General features: G+C 48.0%; 1 protein-coding gene across 1 annotated transcript; it reads right to left on the bottom strand.

Moving 5' to 3' along the window:
* Positions 1-1,582: 1,582 nt before the first annotated feature.
* LOC133278957 (solute carrier family 2, facilitated glucose transporter member 3) lies at positions 1,583-11,080 on the bottom strand. The gene is made up of 10 exons (XM_061472253.1): positions 10,891-11,080; positions 7,929-8,024; positions 6,489-6,649; positions 5,964-6,204; positions 5,616-5,778; positions 4,798-4,985; positions 4,341-4,445; positions 3,831-3,932; positions 3,382-3,585; positions 1,583-2,869 (listed from the first exon to the last, which is right to left on the bottom strand). Exons 1-10 carry the CDS (start codon positions 10,903-10,905, stop codon positions 2,654-2,656), a joined length of 1,491 nt encoding a protein of 496 aa, XP_061328237.1. The 5' UTR covers positions 10,906-11,080; the 3' UTR covers positions 1,583-2,653.
* Positions 11,081-17,410: the final 6,330 nt, after the last annotated feature.

Genomic DNA, 17,410 nt, shown 5'->3' with positions numbered 1-17,410 from the left:
TAATTAATTCTATAGTTTTTATTTTAAAAACAGGAAACAACCACATTCATAAGCATATAAAACCCATCAGAAATATTCACAATGCTGTTACAGAAAAAGAAAATAACAAAGAGATATCATGTGAGAAAGACCTAAGCTTTTCAGTCCAAGCCAACATACATCTCTGATGCAAAGTATAGAATGCTCTTATGCACAGCTGTAGGGGGAGTTTCCTAACATATAGATGCCCATATAGAAATCTTATGTCTGGAAGTGTTGGCAGGTCACAGGAAGGGCACATAAGTCTGTATGGAGAACTATGAAAGTTGGGAAAGAAGTCATATGTAATACTTCCAAGATTGAGTATCTGGCACAGAAGCCTGATAGAAAGCTAGGATGTAATAGAAAGAGGATGTAATAGGGCTGCACTGTGCAAAGCTGGAGTATTTCAAGTGAAATCACAGGAAATATTTTACAGCAGAAAATATACTGATCTTCGCAACCCTTTCTCATTGAGGGTAGAAGCATCATCACTACTTACTGAAAAAATGCCAGATACACACCCCCAAAATACACATCAATGTATTTACCTCTCTGACCTACTCTGAAGTAGTATGTTTTCAAGAAAGCTTGGTTTAGCCACACTACTACAATTTTGCTATTGTTCCTGCCCTTCTGAGCCTTTCTTCCTTTCACCCACCTCAGAATCCATGGGCCTGCCTCTCCTACGATATCCAATGAACTCCACCATGAGGTTGCAGGTAGACTTGAGTTTCCTCAGGTCTGAAAAAGCAGATGATCCTGGAGCCAGAGTTTAAATTGGACCCACCTCTGTGCTACCTTTAGCCAGCTTGTGCAGGTCTGGACAGACATGGACCTGGAGTCTCTCTTGACAGAACACTGCAGTAACAAAGGGAAAGCTCCCACCCCTTGACTGCAAGTATACCATAGGTGCCATTTTCTGCTTTCCTGAACTGAACTGTGCTAGCCTGGCAGCAAGGGTAGGTGAATACATACTCAATTGCCTAGCAGTAGAACAAGCAGAGACACCAATATTTACCAACGTACAGTTACCATCTGCCATATCCCTTTTTAAAACAGAGGCACTTTTACAGAGCAGTACACATCTACACAGCACACTGTACACTGGTGGGTGGATCACAACATCATGCAGGTCTTCCAGAGAGGCCATATGGGGCAAAATCGCTTAGCCTGCAATCAGCCAGTGGACTTAACACTACAGACCTTCCACACTGATGAGCTAGTAAGTTCCAATAGCTTTGGTCTCCAGTTCTGCATCTCTACCTTTATGAGCTTACACATGCTATAACTGACCATGCCTATGTCCAGAAGGGTCAATGCTACCCATGCCTCTGTTTAATACTTAGATCAACAACTGGTAAGAAAACACAACTTTGAAAAGTAAGTTTTATCCTCAGACCCCTTTAAGTAACAATTTGCAATTTTCAGACCTTCTGACCTGCTAGAATACAGCAGAGAAGCAAAAAGAAAATAAAAATTGAGAACTGAGGAAAAGTTACTTTCAGGTTTGCAATCAGCACTCGCAATCACCCCATAAAATGCTTAACCATGACTTAAAATATAAACTATGCTTAACCATGACCTAAAATATAAACTAAACTAATAAAATTAATTTGCTGCGATACCACTTTCTAATCAAGACTTGGAAACGGTATTTAAAATTGCCACCCAAAAAAATCCCAATGAACAGAGATTTCAGTAGACAAACATACCTCTTCCTGCTAGTACGCAATCTCTTGCATTTCCTTCCAGAGGGCACAAATACCATGTCAGTGTTATGTGCAGAACTGGCTGTTGTCCATACCATCCAAAATGCCCAATTTCCTGTTTAGTACCACATTTCTCATTCAGTCTTACTGCACCTCAAGTCTACAGCATCTTGTTAGATTAGCTATTTCTCTTAAACATCTTCAATTTCAGTATCTGTACACTTTTGTACACCATTTAAAAAAATAAAATATTTACAAAGTGACATACAAATAAATAAACTTAAGTATGCTTTCAGTCTGTCTATACAGAAAAAAAAATAAAAGAGCAGGAAAAATATGCATGTAACTTGGTCCCCTTTTTCCTGAGGCTAAAAAAAAGTGCACACTGGATAGGAAAAAGCAAGTAGATGGCTTTTTGGTAGGCTTGTTAAATTCCAGTGTAACACTGCACACACACACACACACACACACACACACACACACAGTAGACTCAAAGGGCCAGGGACCTGTTTAGTGGCTCACTTCAACTCACTAAAAAAATAGGAATTAGATTCAAATATATAATGGTCACTGCGTGCGTAAGTATTAACCCCAAATAGCAATTAAAGGTGAGAAAAGCAAAAAAAAATATCGCCAGCTCTTCTCTGTTCCCCCAGTGTTTGTGACAGGGAAGATGAAATTATTTTTCCAAGTGCCAGGTGCCTTCCAGTACTTGAAAATGGGACCACCAACATCAGCTTTGCTTAATGCTTGTAAGCCTGGCAGAATAGGTGGGTATATGGGCACAAAGAAGAAAATAGCAGCAACTGAAGGGAAGGGGGGGGGGAGGTTGTTAATGTCCCAGTTCTCATGGTTCTCTTTGTCAATTCCTTTTGTGACTCTTTAAAGCATGTAAGAGTCAAAGAAGGGGTGCATCATGAATCTCAGGCAACTTGTTTGTTAGGTTGTATGCTGTTCAGCTCCACCATGGGGTTCTTCTCTACAGGTGAAGAGGGGCTGGCTTCTGCTCGTCCTTCAAAGCCCCTGGAGATATCTTCAAAAGTCCTGCCCTTGGTCTCCGGCACTTTGAAGAATGTGAAGATAAAGAAGATGACCAGGAAAACAAGGAAGATGAGGAAGACATAGGGGCCACACAGTTTCTGCAGGGAGGACAAAAGTGAGAGGTTTTAATTTGAAAAGCTCATAAGCCTAAATACATTTGCTGTTAACAGGTCAAAATCACAGCACCTTTCATCAATGCCCTCACTGGCTTTTTGGTCAACACAGCATTTTTCAAAATGAAATCAGGTTCTCGTGGACTTCTGAAATGCTTTAATGTTCCTGAGGGTGATCAAAATTTAGTCTTTTAAAGGGAAAGCCTTGATGTGATGGTTAAGAAGGCTCTTACAACTATTTGGAAGCCACAAGCAGTTAAGACGGTAGAATATAAGATGAGCCATCCCACTCAACCTTCAGTAACAATCAGAACACAGAATCTGGGACCTAGGGAACACTGACCAATCTTCTGCTCAAAGTAGGGACAACTTCAAGAAGAGATCAGGTTAGGGGTCATGTCATCATCTTTTTAAGTCTCCAAGGACTGAGATTGTACCACCTCTCTGGACAACTATTCCAATGCTGCAGCACTATGTTTTGCAAACTGAGTCCTTACCTCTGCATAGGGAAAAAGCATTCCCACCAAGAAATTGGAAGTCCAGTTGGAACAACCGGCCACTGCCATGGCTGCAGGCCGTGGGCCCTGGCTGAAGAGTTCTGCCACAATGAACCATGGGATAGGGCCAGGGCCAATCTCAAAAAGAGCCACAAAGCCAAAAGTGGCAATAATGCTGATGTATCTGATCCATCCCACAGTGTCCTGTAAGGGAATAAAAAGTGATCAGCTGCAATTCGAGACAAACATGGCAGAGCACAATGCCATCTCTAGTGTCACAACTTTCTCAGCTGCACTGTAAGCACAGTTAGGAAGTTGCACTCTCCACTGCACACTCAGCTCTAACCCCAGGTGTACCTGCCCACAGGACAGAATTACAGGCCAAAGCAGATGTGTAATCTCATAGGTCCCCAGCTGAGGTCAACCTGGACAAGAACACGATTACTTACCTTCAGAGCTAAAGCGATGGTCATAACAGCAGCACACACAGCCATGCCACCCAAGCCAATTAAATGAAGAGTCCTGCGCCCCGCACGCTCCACCAGGAACAGCTGGAAATGGCAGGAGGAGATAAAAAACAAAACACAAACAAACAAAGCAAATCCATAAGAGCAGAGGAGGCTCCCTTGCTCAGCATGCCCTGCTCCTCTTCCCTTTATCTGCCTGTAGCCCTCAGTGCCAGTGGCAATCTCAGTGCAGGTCACCAGGCTGCTCCATCTTTGTCACGAAGTATTTCCTCCCTGGTTCTTGCCTTCTGTCATCCCCATGCACTCCTTTTCACTCTCCCTTTCTTCTAGAAGGGTAACAATACCTCTTTCTCCCCTCCTCTCACAATGCTTTTAATGCATTCTTTTCTTTGGTCTTATAGGCCACAGCCTGGCTATTTGTCTTCAGTCCCATCTCCCAAAAATGCCCAGGCAGACAAGTTACCTCTTACCATAAGGCCTTGTTCCACTTACCGACACAACAGTGAAGACTGTGTTTACGACACCAGCTCCAATAGTGGCATACACAGGCTGTGTGATACCAGCTCTTTCAAAAATCCCTGTAGAATAATAGAATACCTGGGAAGAGAAGCAAAAGTTGGACAGTGTCACAATTCCATGTTTTGGGCGCATATCCCTCATTCTCTGCCCAACAGGGAGTTGTTAAGCACTCCACAGCACGAAACAGGATGCTTCCAGTCAAAGTTAATTCATTTGGTGAAAGGCTGCAATGTCTTGACAGGGGGTGCGAGGCAAAAGTGAAAGCAAATATAATCTCCACCTTAGCAATCTCTGCACTATCACAAAACAGTGACCTCCAGACAAGGCACAAAGAGGTTTCTGGAAGAACAGATCTCTCAACATTAGCAGCAAGTGCAAGTGAAGCCAGAGATAAGAGAGGCCCAGCAGACGGGACAGGAAAATAACTCACAGCATTGATGCCCGAGAGCTGTTGGGAGAGCTGCAGCATGATGGCGATGATAATGGCTTGACGATAGCTTGGAGAACGGAAGAGCTCTGGCACAGTTGCTTTCTTTTCCTGGGACATTTTGGCACTCTCTTCTTTCATCTCCTGGATGTCTTGAGACACATCTTGCGTACCGCGGAGCTTCTGAAGAACTGGAGGGACGAATCAAAAGCCATGTACAACACACCTGCAGCCAGTAAGTCCCCATCCTGCTATTTCGGAGGGCACACTGGGAATACTGGAGCACCTGCTAGTCAGTGCTTGGGCCTGCTACGTGGGAAAGACTGAAGCTCTACCTGCAGCCTTGCTCACCTTTTCAACCCAGACAGAGGCCAGGATGCTGTGATCAGCATGGAAATCAAGCCCTGCTCATGTTGCTTGATCTCCAACTTACATCTGATCCCCAGCTCTGTTCACACGCTTGCCAGAACTGACTCCAGCCCTCTGTGGTAGGAGAGGAAACACCCTCCAAGCTCCTTGTTAAGTATCAGCCTTTGAGAAGGATCTGAGAGAGCTGAAGAAGGCCCTGCTACATCCCACCAGGCCAGGTGCCACTCCTCATGCCTTAGTCCCACCTGAAGTGTCTGTTAAGATGCCAGGTTTCCCACACTTTCTGGCGCTGGTGCAACCCAAAGGATGGGAGGGTAGGCCAGGCCTGGTGCCTTCCAGAAGTCACACCCTGATCCATCACGGGCTCCAGAGCCAGTCCTAGCCTCCCACTCAAGTTCAGTGCAGGCTGGGAGCCAGAATACAGCTCTACCCCTTCAGAGTTGAGTTCTTACCTGCTTGAGCTTTCTCTTCCTCCATCTTGTTGATCAATAGGAAGCGGGGACTCTCAGGGCAGAAAAGAAGAGCCACACACTGCAGAAGCGCTGGGAGGACTGTGAACCCCAAAAGCAGTGGCCAAAGTAGTTCCGTCCCCATGATTTCCTCCAGCCCAAAGATCTACACCAAGAATCGGAGAGAAATAGTGATTGGAGTGAAATAGTGAAATGCAGCTCCTCACCCCCACGCCAGTGAGTATGACAGGACCACACATCACACCTGATGGCAAGCACAGCCCACCTCCCCTCCCACCCACCCCTCCTCCTCTCCCCTGAGGGAAGCAGAACAGGTTATGTCAAGCCTACCTGGGCCACCAGGATGCCCACAACAATGCCCAGCTGGTTGAGGGTGCCAAAGGCTCCACGGAGGCTGGTGGGTGAGACCTCACTGATGTACATGGGCACAAAGCCAGTGCAGAGACCACAGAAGACACCAATAACAAAGCGGCCAATAATCAGCATCTCCACTGCCTTTGCCATCTTGGAGAAGGCCATAGAAGTACCACCAACAAAGGCCAAGATGTTCACCAGTAACATAGAGTTCCTCCTGCAGGGTAAAGATGTCCAAGACTGATCTTAAGCTGGTGATACAGTAGGGAAACAAAATCACTGGGAGGTGGGTAAACCTACCCATGACCCTGTCCCTTATCTCAGGGGTAGAAGGAGAACAGAGTAATTCCCATTCAGCAACTCTCTTGGCCTGCAACCCTTTCTTTTTGCAGCCCACGTTCTTTTTTCTTCCTTGTCTCTAAGGTCTGCCCTCTTCCTCCCAACACTTCACTGTAGAAGGGAAAGATTCCCTAATGGCTTGGATCCCTGGTCCCAACTTACCTGCCAAATCTGTTGACAAACAGGCTGACTGAGAAGGAGCCGATCATGCCTCCTACTGAGAAGATGGCCACAGAAAGAGACCAGAGAGAGGTGAGGAGCTCTGGGGAAGGAGGCTTCCCACTCCGTTCTGACAGGGTCCCATTGAAGAAGCCCCGGATGATCTGCAATAGAAACCAGGTGAGGACAGAGTTACAATCCAGTGGGAGGCATTTTGCACTGGGGATGTGGGGGGAGGAGGAGAGATTACTGCTGAGGTCTTCCTTCTCTTTGCATGGAAGCAAGCAGCAAGGATAGACCCTAAAACTTCAGTAGGCAGCAACAAGTCATACAAGGGGAAGATCAAGGAGCAGAAAGAGGAACTTTCATTCAGAAGCTCAGTAGACGGTATGATGGGGAACACCGACTTGGGGAGGGGGCAGCATTTATTAAGGAAAACAGGCTTATCTGCTGAATGTTTCTGGATTACATGAGTCACTGGTGGTGTTTGGGAGGGGGTGCAACACAGCTGGGAGCGAGGAGGAGCATGAAAACATGACCAGGGATTATAAGGGAACATTTCCGGCAATAACAGAACTCTGGCAGCAGACAGGCTTTCTGGTATGGAAACAGTTTAAGAATGTTTCACCGAGGTAAGCCTGAAAAACTGCAGCCTTATGTAAAACAATCCTACATTGTCCCACGGGGATGTGACAGGGCCGTGTTGCTGATTTTCAAAGCATCCTTTTTGATAATGAGATCAATTCTGCAAGGGCTGAGGGCAGCAAGGCCCCAGAGTGCCTGTCCCCAGCAGATGGCAGCAGGACATTAGCTAGGGAGGACCCCCCCAGCCACCCACCCCCCGGTGATGTGACATCTATTCCCGGAGACAGGGTGGATGTGGTACTGGTGACTCAGTTCCTGAGAGAGAGAGAGAGGAACCATCTTACAGTCACAAGAAAACCACATTTCTCATTTTCTTCATCTCTTCTTTCTTAGACTGAAGTCATGAGATGATTTGGTCAGTGTGTGCAAGTCGCAACCCTTCTACAAGCACTGAATCTACACTTAACACAAGGAATGAATAAACAAAAGAAAGAAGCCCGAGATAAACTAAACTAGAACTGTAATCCCTACCAACCCTCAACTGTCTTCTGCATGCTCTCTTTACAGTTCTTTCTGCCATGGCTGCTTTGTTCTAACTTAAAACTGAAGTGGCTCACATTCCTCCACACACCTAATATAGCCTAGCAGGAAATGGCAAATGGAGCCCTCCTGCCCCCTCTGTACTCCTATTTAAAAGGATAAACGTCTCTGCTTGCTCTCTCCTCCCACAAGCTTTTCCCTTCCTGTTCATTGTTGTAGCTGAGAAGGCTTTGAACGTCTTCCTGACTTCATAAACCAGAACCAAATTATTAGCTGCTTAGGAGGCAACTTTAGTCCTTTCTACATCTCCCCTCTCACCTTCTCAGGAGCATTGATGACACCAGTGTTGTACCCAAACTGGAGAGATCCAATGGCAGCAATGGTAACTGCATAGACAAGGGGTACTGTGATTTTCTGTGGAAAGGGGAGAGAAAATAATTGTTTTGTTAATTTGTTTAATCATGCTTTCTACATGACCCGAGTTTCTCTTCGGCACGAACAGCAGCTTCAGCTCATAGATGGCATGTGCAAGTGCACCAACAGCAAGGAATGGACTTTAATCCAGCAAGGGTGGGTACCAGAGACCCTGGAAAGGGAGATGCAACTGTATAGCAGGAAAAAGCTCTGTAACCAGAAGAGTGTGGGCCTGTCAGGACCTCCCTTTTATCCTCCTGACCTTCATCAGCTATTCTCAGCTCATTAGCAATGAATAACACCAGTGGCTGTTATTTTGGGTTGATCTGCTTTACGAAAAGCTTTTGCTGATCTCTGGCATGTCATGAAACAAGGGTCTAACTCTTCCCCTGCCAGCTGACAAGTTCCCATAAATTGAGTCTCTGATCTGCCCATGAGCTGTACTGGCAGTCACTCCTAATAGTTAAAACATGCACTCTTCAGCAACAGGCCTTCCTTCTGCAGGCTAGAGCTTCCCAGCCCTGCCCCAGGGCACCTGGCACAGCAGCCTGCCTCACAGAGGTGGCAGCACTTGGTGCCAGCCTCGCCGTTTGTTTTTCTTGAAGCTGGAGCAATACTTGGCATTTTAAATGAAGCACAGTCCCTGGAATTTGAGCATATGTGAACCTCTGTTTAGCAAAGCGAAATCCCACTGAGCCCTCAGCTATAGAGGAAGCATAAAGCTCCAACTTCTTAAGTACCACAGAGCAAGAAATCTGAGTGTCAGTGAAAAGCATCTGACATTTCCTACGTTTTTAAAGCTTCTGGCATTTGAGCTGGCTCTCTGCTAGGAAGGCGTAGGGGAGCAGGTGACTCAGGAGTTGGCACAACTTGGAAAGATCGTGTTTCTCAGGAGGGATTGGAAGGCTTTGCCAAAAATATTGACAGTCCATTTTCCAAGGCTCCCCAGTTATTGTCCTATGGCTGGCAGAGGGGTCTGCTGTCACAGCTCTTTGAGTCTCTCTTCCAGCTGAGCTCTAGGAGCAGCGGCTCCCAAGAGAGACCAAAATCTTGTACAATAAATAGCCTTCTGCCAGTGCTCATGCCTCCTTTACCAATCCTGCAAGCCAAGCCAGCTCTTCTGGCCTGCACAACCATCACGCAGCTACCAGTTAGGCCCCAGTAAACAGCAACTGGGGAAATTACTCTCAGGCTTGCTTTCCCCCACCCACATCATTAAATGTCTCGGGCTCTCTCTCTGATAAGGTTAGTGATGGAAACAAAGGGGACAAAAGCCTTTTCTTGCAGGGGGCAGGCAGATGATTCCCAAGGGTAAGGCCCACTCCCATCATTTTTTGTCTCAAGGCGATTTGGCACAGAACCACAGCTCTTTCAAAGCCCCTGGATGCCTGTAAAAGGAAATCAAGCTATCTAAGCACTTTCAGGACACCAGGCCAGGTCATCACTAGTCAGCAGGCACAGCAGAGTTGAGGACAAAACCCAGCTCTCCAGATCTTCAACATAGTGACTCAACATAAGAGCATCGTTCCCCCTAGGGCTCTGCTTTGTCACGGCTTGCAGTGGTCACAGCCTTTTTCTTCTGGATGCAGCAGGGACAATAGTACCCCTTACCTACATGGTATATATAAGCTATAAGGTTAGTTGTTCTACCCTCTTTCATACTCGGGGCTGTTGCCTGCTATTCATCTCCTACCACGTAGGCATCACATGGCCTGACCCATTCCCTCCAGTGAGCCAGCCCATGATGTAATGTATGGATCGTTTGTTACTGCAGAAAGCACCTCACTTCCCAAAAGACAAACAGAGAGCTCATAAATAGTACAGCTACACCCATTCTATCCAAAAGCTTCAGGCTAAGGTCTATACACCACCAAGGAATTCAAACCTCCACCTCTCCCCTGTAACCACAGGCATCAGCAGTATTCATTACCCAGGACATGCTCCTCACCAGCACTCCCTCCTCCACTGGAGCCTCCGAACAGTTGCAACTTGTTGAGCCCAACTACCGCGGCCTCCCAGCCCTCCTCTGAGCGACCTTGATCAAACCCTCTCCTTTCCTCTGCTTCCTCATGCTACCCGCATGCCCCGTCAATATGGCGATGAGGGCCGCGGGCATCCCCGGGTGGCTGTAATTCCCCGGCATCCCGTCCCGGACCCTGCCAGGCATTTGCCCTCTCTCGCCCCCTATGCCTGCCCGCTTCTCTCCCCTGATGCGTTCAAACACACGCAGTCATTAGCTCACTGCACTGGTGCACGCCTCGCTCGTAGTTTGCGGATGAGCGATGACACCAACAAAAGCTCTGCCCCTGATCTCCAAAGAGGGGGGAGAAGGACATCCTATTTCTTTTTGAAATTCGAAAATGCCTTTATAAGCAAATACCACCATCACACACACACACACACACAAAAATACAACAGAAATAAAAGCGCCGTTAGCAGTAATCCCCGCTTTGCTTTTAGCACCATGAACGCCGGGACGAACGAGCGCTGCCCTGCCAGCAGAGTAAGCCTCGTGATCAGTCGATACGGATGCCGGCATCATGGGGATTTATCAGGCCACACGCACGAAAACACATCCATCCTGCCACCCGCACCAGCCCCTCCCGAACAGGCCAACCCCCTCCCAGCCCCTTCCCACGGACGGGGCTTTTGCCCATCCACCCTCTCCAGAGCCGCCGTAGCGCCCTGCCGCCTCCACCACCGGCATCCATCTTCACTACGGCCGACAGACACCCGGCGGCGGCGGAGGTGAATCCTGACCAGTCGCGGCAGAATCGCTCCCTCCCCACCCCTCCGCCGAAGGGGAGCCGAGCGGCGGCTGCGGGAAGAGAAGGCAGCACGGCTCCGCGCTCCTTTCCTCACCTACCTTTTTAGCATCCATCGCCGGCAACGGACTGCTGAGCGGCTGCCGCTCCTCCACCTAACGGACCGCACGGGGAGCCGGCCGCGCCCACGCTCCGAGCCCACGCCTCTCCCCAGCCCGCACCCGCTGATTTAAGGCCTCCGTTGTGCGAGGGGTGGTGGGAGGCGCGGAGGGCGGAGCTCGGGCACCCCCGGAGCACCTGGGAAACCGCGCACACGAGAGCCCACCCCACCCCACCCCGGCACCTCCCAGCACCCGCTGCACTCGCACCGCGTCCTGGCCCGCAACTGCCGGCGGCCCTGCGCCGGCGTGCGTGCTGAGCAGCCCGGCTGCCATGGTGGGCAGCGGCGGGAGGCAGGACCCAGCGCTTTGCGGAGGAGCCGTTACCGCTCTTCGACACCTGCGGTGCCTCATGCGTGTGGCGAGGGGCAGGGTGCGGGGCTGTGCGTGGTGGGAGCGGCGGGACACAGCTGCTACCGACCGCAGCTGGAAGAGCAAGGCCGGCAGTGACGGCGCAGCGAGAGCAGCGTAAACGGCACGGGCGGAGGGAGCCTGGGGCCAAATGCTGTGCTCTGGAGATGCTCATCCCAGCTCCTGAAGATGGGAATGAGGCACGGGCACGGAGAACTGGGTTTGGGGGATTTTATATGTGTATATAGATGTATGTATAAATATCTATTTTTGTCCTACAAAGCTAAAAGCAACAGGGTCAAAGCTGAACTTGTGATCCCGGAGCTCTATTTAGTCCCAAACTTAAGCCCTTCCAATCAAACTGTACTACTGTGTGCGCTGTGCACGTTCATTTGGTGCCCATCCTTCAGGTCAAACGCTCGCAAACCTCTACGGGAAGACTACCGAAGTGCTTTGAATCTCAGGCAAAATCTCTCTCAGACAATAAAAAGTCTTCACTGAATGAAGAACCTGCCAAGTGTTTTGGCCTCAGAAAATGGCAACAGCTCAGAGCCGGGCTGTGGGCAAGAGTGGGGGAGACGTGCCTTCTTCTGAAGGTGACTAGCGCCGTCACTTCAGTCACTAGGAGCGATCACGTTTTCATTTAAGTCCTGCTGTTTATTTTGTCGGTCAAAAGGGGTTGACGTTTTCCCTCACTACCTTCGCGGGTATTTATATGTTGTCGAAATATTCATTCCAACAGAAAAAAAAAATACAGTTATATAGAGGTGCAAGGGAAGCCTGCATAGTCCCCTTGTTTAGGCTGCGTGACAAAAGCTCGTTTGCCCACCCACAAAGGAGCACGGGAAACAATGGCAGGAGGAGGACCCCAAATAACACCCAGCCCCAGCTACTCCCGGGCCTATCACAAGAGCCATCAGCACATCAAAGGCTCATTTTCACACGCCCGGAGGAGAGCAGGGGCCACAATGCCAGATGGCAATCGAAATTAAGGACTGAGAGGAAGGGACCCCCTGCCTCAGCCCGCCCCTCCCAGGGCTCCCCCAGGGAGAGCCATCAGCTCCATTGTCCAGGTGTGAAACCCATCACTAAGAGTCAAAGGCTGGAGCACCTTCAGACTGGGGGAAAACCAGGGTGCGGCCTAAGGGGGCACTGGACACATGGCAGGATGCAGGGGAAGAACATTTTGGGATTGCACGGGATTTACTATGGGATATTTAGGGGGGTATCAAAGGGGAGAGGGGAAAATAGGAACAGTTGCATGTAAACTGTTGGCTGGCCAGCACATGGGTGCAGCCTTGCACCGCACTTTTTTAGTACAGTTTTCCTGTTAAATTCTCTCTCTTCCTGGGTGAGGTACTCTCTATCTGGGGGCTGTAAGGGTGCATAGAGGTAAGCCCCACTGGTGTGTGTGTGTCTAAGAGTGAGGCCATGGCAGGTTGGCTATTGGAGGGACCAGGGGAGTCCTGGCCAGCTGTGCATACCCTTGTGTGTGTGTGTATGTGTATGTGTGTGTGTGCATCTGTACAGCAACAGGAGTGGGACTGCAACCTCAAGGTCTCATACGCCCAGGTACCAGCAACTGGGGAGACTGGGATCTGGGGGCAGACTGAGTGTCTTAGCCCAGCTCCTGGAAGGATCCACCTTTTTCATGTATATTTCCCTCTATTGGACCTCCATCCTGCTCAGTCTAGGAGGGAAACAGGATGAGGACATTCGTGCCATTTGTGTAAGTGCTCTGTGTGTCTCTGTACATCTGTGTGGCAGCCACGTATATGCCTGGTGTATATGTGTGCTTTTATGCATGTGCCCTCAGGGAATACATGCTCAGCCTTGCTACGGTTGCACCTGGGAACAAGGAGCTGTGGCAGCATTCCCTCTGCCAGGCTGTTGGATCTGGCCCTGATTTCCTAACACACTTCTCTTTTTTCCTAGCTTATTTTCCATTTATTTGCAAGCACAGCAAACTCCACCTCGAATCTGATCTCCCAGCTCTCTCAAACGCTGCCTGCCATTAGATCTGGAAATAGGAATCTACTGGTTAATCTGGGAAGTTGCCATATTTGGGGAGGTTCTAAGTATATCCAGACTTCAGAGGCAATCTTTGGACTGTACATTCTTCTGACAAAGCCTCATGTCTAGTTTATTCTTGACCCACATGACCCTGTTGCAAGTGCTGAGCAATTCAAACTTGAAGATTAAACACATACAGAGCTACCAGTCCAACTTAGAAACAATACGAGTTTAGCTGAAAATTAAATCTCTAACACGTGATGCAGAACACAGCTGGTGGCACTTCTTTATCTTTACAGAGGCAGTGGAGTAAACAGCAGTAAAAAAGAGACACAGGCTCAAAATGCATCACTAAACCCCAAATCTTCCTAAGGAATGTTGGGAAAATACCCCAGCCTCCCATTTCAGTGAGTTTTGTCCCAGTTTGAATTAATCTGCTGATGTTCAAATATTTAGATTTTAAGTTTGCATCACAGCCTGTTCTTCCTAAATATCAGTTTTGTTTCTGTCCTAGGATATACCCCTACCTCCCACATCACAGATAATCACAGATCAGCTGTTGGGGGAAGTACCTTAATGCGTCCTTAGCAGAACTTTCTGATCCTACAAGTAAAACTATCTACTTCTCCCTTTATGAATATAATACTTGTGTATTATGCAAAGCGCATTCACTGCACTAGGATGGAGGCCCATTGCAGGTTGGCAGTGGCCGGTCAGACATAAGATTTCTAAGGGAACGGTCAGGCAGAACTGGTCCCAGGTAGCACTTCGTGCTGGCTGCCCCACATGAAACACCAGTATCCTAACCACGGAGCTCTGGGGATTGGGAAAGGTTCATCTTTCCCTTAAAAAGCTTTTTTCTTTTCAGCTTTGAGAACACTTGCATGTCTAAACTAGTGCATGCCAAGTAACGTTTCCTTTCCAGTGCAAACATTTTCTGAGGATTTAATCACAGAATGCCTACCTAGCATTAAGCAAGAGCCCAACAATAGCAAGCCTGTTCTTATCTTCATTTATCTCTCAGAGACTTGAGCTAGCAAGTGACCCCACAGAAGCACCTTGCTGTGGCTTTTTGTGAGTGTTAGTGGAGCTCCAACAGGTACAGTTCTCTGGCAAACACATTTAATATACAAAAAAGACTTGGCTCAAGGGACAAATGAAGAGAAGGCAGAAGAAATTCGATGCTAAAAAAAAAGAAATAAATATTTTTTGATCCTGTCCATGCCTCCACAATCTAATGGGAACACAGACTGATCAACAGGGATTGATCAACAACCACAGGGTCATCAGTCTGCTGTCCAAGTTGCTAGCAAGCTGCATTTCACCTTACACTAGCTTTATTCCAGGCTCTCCTTTTCCCCTCCAAGTTTAGCAAATCCTTTCTCATGTTTCTTATTATTTCGCCTGAAGAACAAATTCTTCAGAGATAAGAGCAGCAGGGACCAGGAGGATTATTATGTAGTGTTTGCCTTGAGAGATTATTTTGTACTTTTCTGTTTGTTGTGTTTATAACAAAAGAGCATTCAGAACAAAGGAGAGAGAATGAGAGCCAGCAGGGGCCAGATGCTTCCCCCACAAGCAATGAGTAACTTTTATTGTTGAGAGAAGCTGAGAAGGAGTGGGGAAAAAGGAGAGAAGATAAAAGAGAGGAACAAGATGATGGCTGGGGAGTAGGCTGGCCCACAGAGGTTAAGAGAGTGAGAAGAGAACCAATGGAGAGACAGAAAGCAAAACCAATAAGAAAATAACGAGGCAAAGAAAGGAAGCACTAAAACAGATTAGAAGGGCAAGGCAGAGCAACAGGAGAGAAAAGGAAGGAAAAAATAGCAGCAAAGTATCAGAGGAAAATGGACAACAGGAGAATAGATAGGAAAGATGAATAGAGAGATGCAGGAGGAAATTGCAGGATTACCTAACTAAGACAGCACAGACACAGCACTGGAGAGATCATCTGCCATGATGAGATGCAGGTTGGAGTTAAGGTCTCTGAAAACTTCCCTAATGAACCCTAATTAATCAAATCACTGATGTCAACAGTTTTAATACTTTAACAATGGCCTGCTAAGGGGAAGAGATGTGGCAGCCCCCAGAAAGTCATCTAAATTTATTAGTCCCACTTTCTATAGCACTACAGGCCTTGCCTTCTTCTTTTGCTCTGACTGGAAAGTGACTCCTGCCCAGCCTCTGAGCCAGGAGCCTACTTTTTTTTTCCCCATTGATGTTGCCTGGGCAACCAGACTTTCTAGCAAAGAGAGGAGCAATATATGTGTGCATTTGCCCTTTTCTTGTGCTATCCGTTTATATGGTTTTATTCTAATGTTGGTCCACATCAAGAATGAAGCCTGTGCATGTGACTCACAAACAACGCTGTAAATATATTGTTTCTGTAAGCAACTGACCTTCTTACTACATCTGAGTTTCTGACTCCTCTTCCCTGGGACTTACAGGCCATAGGTGAACTACAACTGAAACAACCCTAAAGCCCACGTCACAGTCCTGGACTAGGATGCTGCAGCACCTGGGGAGGTGGAGGCAGCAGCAGAACTGTGATGGGAGCTCAGGTGTGAGCTGGCCAGAAGCTGCAGGGCAGGAGTGAGAGAGGCTATGGCCGAAATATCTGTGGTGAGGGTTTTTATATATCAGCCACTACATGTCACCGTGGCTTCCTTCACCCTGAGCAAGAAACTGAAATAGAAAGGCAGTGTAAGAAAACAAGCTGGCTAATGAAGTCCAATTACAAACCATCAGCATGAGCAGATAAAACTAAAATTGTACCAAGGAGTAAAACTACAAAGAGAATTTTCTAGCAAAGTCCAGAGGATCAGCGTAGCAAAATACACTCAGTTCAGGAGAGTGGTTGTGCTGGCGGTCAGTTCATGAAGAGGCCTGGAGATGAACAGAAGGTATGGGATAGCAGAAATTAGGGTTGCTGCTCAGCTGAGTCCTCAGATGACTCTTCCCACCTCTTCCCGAGGGCAGAACAGCACATGCATGAGAAGTGGGCTGTTTTTGATGAGTCTTCACAAAACTGATTTCTACTTCATAGTTGTGAAGAAAATACTGCATTCAGGTGGAAAACGTTATCAAGGAGAAAAGTGTTTCTCTGGAAGACATAAAACCAGCAAATACCCATCTTTGGTATGGGCAGGGCACTGCTCCAGCCGGACAGGACAAAAGGATGATGAGGTTGACAAATGCAGCCAATGTTCTCTAGCTGCTTAATCAGCTGCAGCGTTTCAGTCACACAGATAGAGATCAGAAAGCAGAGGCTTCCTCACAGCAGCATTTTATGCCTAGCCTGGTCAATCCAGCACCAGCAGAATAGGTGCTGGGGCATGCCTCCTGCTAGCACGTGGAGCCAGTCTGGGCCTGCACACCATGCCATGGGGTGCAGGCTTTTCACCAGTGTAAGCCACCTTATCTCATGTCCCCATTTAGGCATATTTCTCACACCCCAACATTAATGAGAGAAAACTACATGCACAGCCAGCACATACAGATGTAGGTAGAGTTGAATCCACCCACTATACATACACACTCCCCACTAAAATACACTCATTAGACATACATATATTGACACAGCAGATCAGACACAAACACATTGGCACATAAGCAGGCACAAGCAGAGTGCAGATCTACAAAGCACCACTTCTGGGGGCATTTCTCATCAAGCCATATTCTGCTCCCAGGCACCTGGCCTAAATCACACTGCATTTTCCAGCAGCGTGTGACAGGTTGTAACCTGGGGCAGGGGGGAGAAGGGATTGTCAAAATGACTCACTGAGATCACATGTGATAACACACGATGAGCACAGCCACTGTAGAATGAGAAAGAAGGGGATGTGAAGGGTGCTCCAAACCACTGCACACCCATCCCAGCCGTTCTGCCATGCTCCCCCTTGGAAGTGGGGTGCCAGCAACTCAGGGTGGGCATCTCCCCTAAGCTACAGACTCTTCAGGGGAAGATCCTGCATTTCCTGCTTCATGCTCTCTGTGTCTTTCCCAGCCTTCTTCCTCACCCTCCAGTGACACCACCCTGCTCATGCAAACCCATCCGGTTCTTGCATTGTTCCCTCTGGGTGCTCCACAGACACTGTCC

The sequence above is a fragment of the Pezoporus flaviventris genome, unplaced genomic scaffold, assembly GCF_033815535.1.
Source record: "Pezoporus flaviventris isolate CSIRO_AGI_PZ_B2104156 unplaced genomic scaffold, CSIRO_AGI_Pfla_v1 ptg000070l, whole genome shotgun sequence".
Lineage (NCBI taxonomy): Eukaryota > Metazoa > Chordata > Aves > Psittaciformes > Psittacidae > Pezoporus > Pezoporus flaviventris.
This window is presented reverse-complemented; position numbering and strand designations above follow the sequence as displayed.

Bases quoted from the DNA above. Each gene is read 5' to 3' on its own strand.
- LOC133278957 (XM_061472253.1), bottom strand. The intron at 3,933-4,340 runs GTAAGTGGAACA...TGCCATTTCCAG, and splicing joins CAGTCTTCACTGTTGTGTCG to CTGTTCCTGGTGGAGCGTGC. The intron at 3,586-3,830 runs GTAAGTAATCGT...ATTCCCTTACAG, and splicing joins CCATCGCTTTAGCTCTGAAG to GACACTGTGGGATGGATCAG.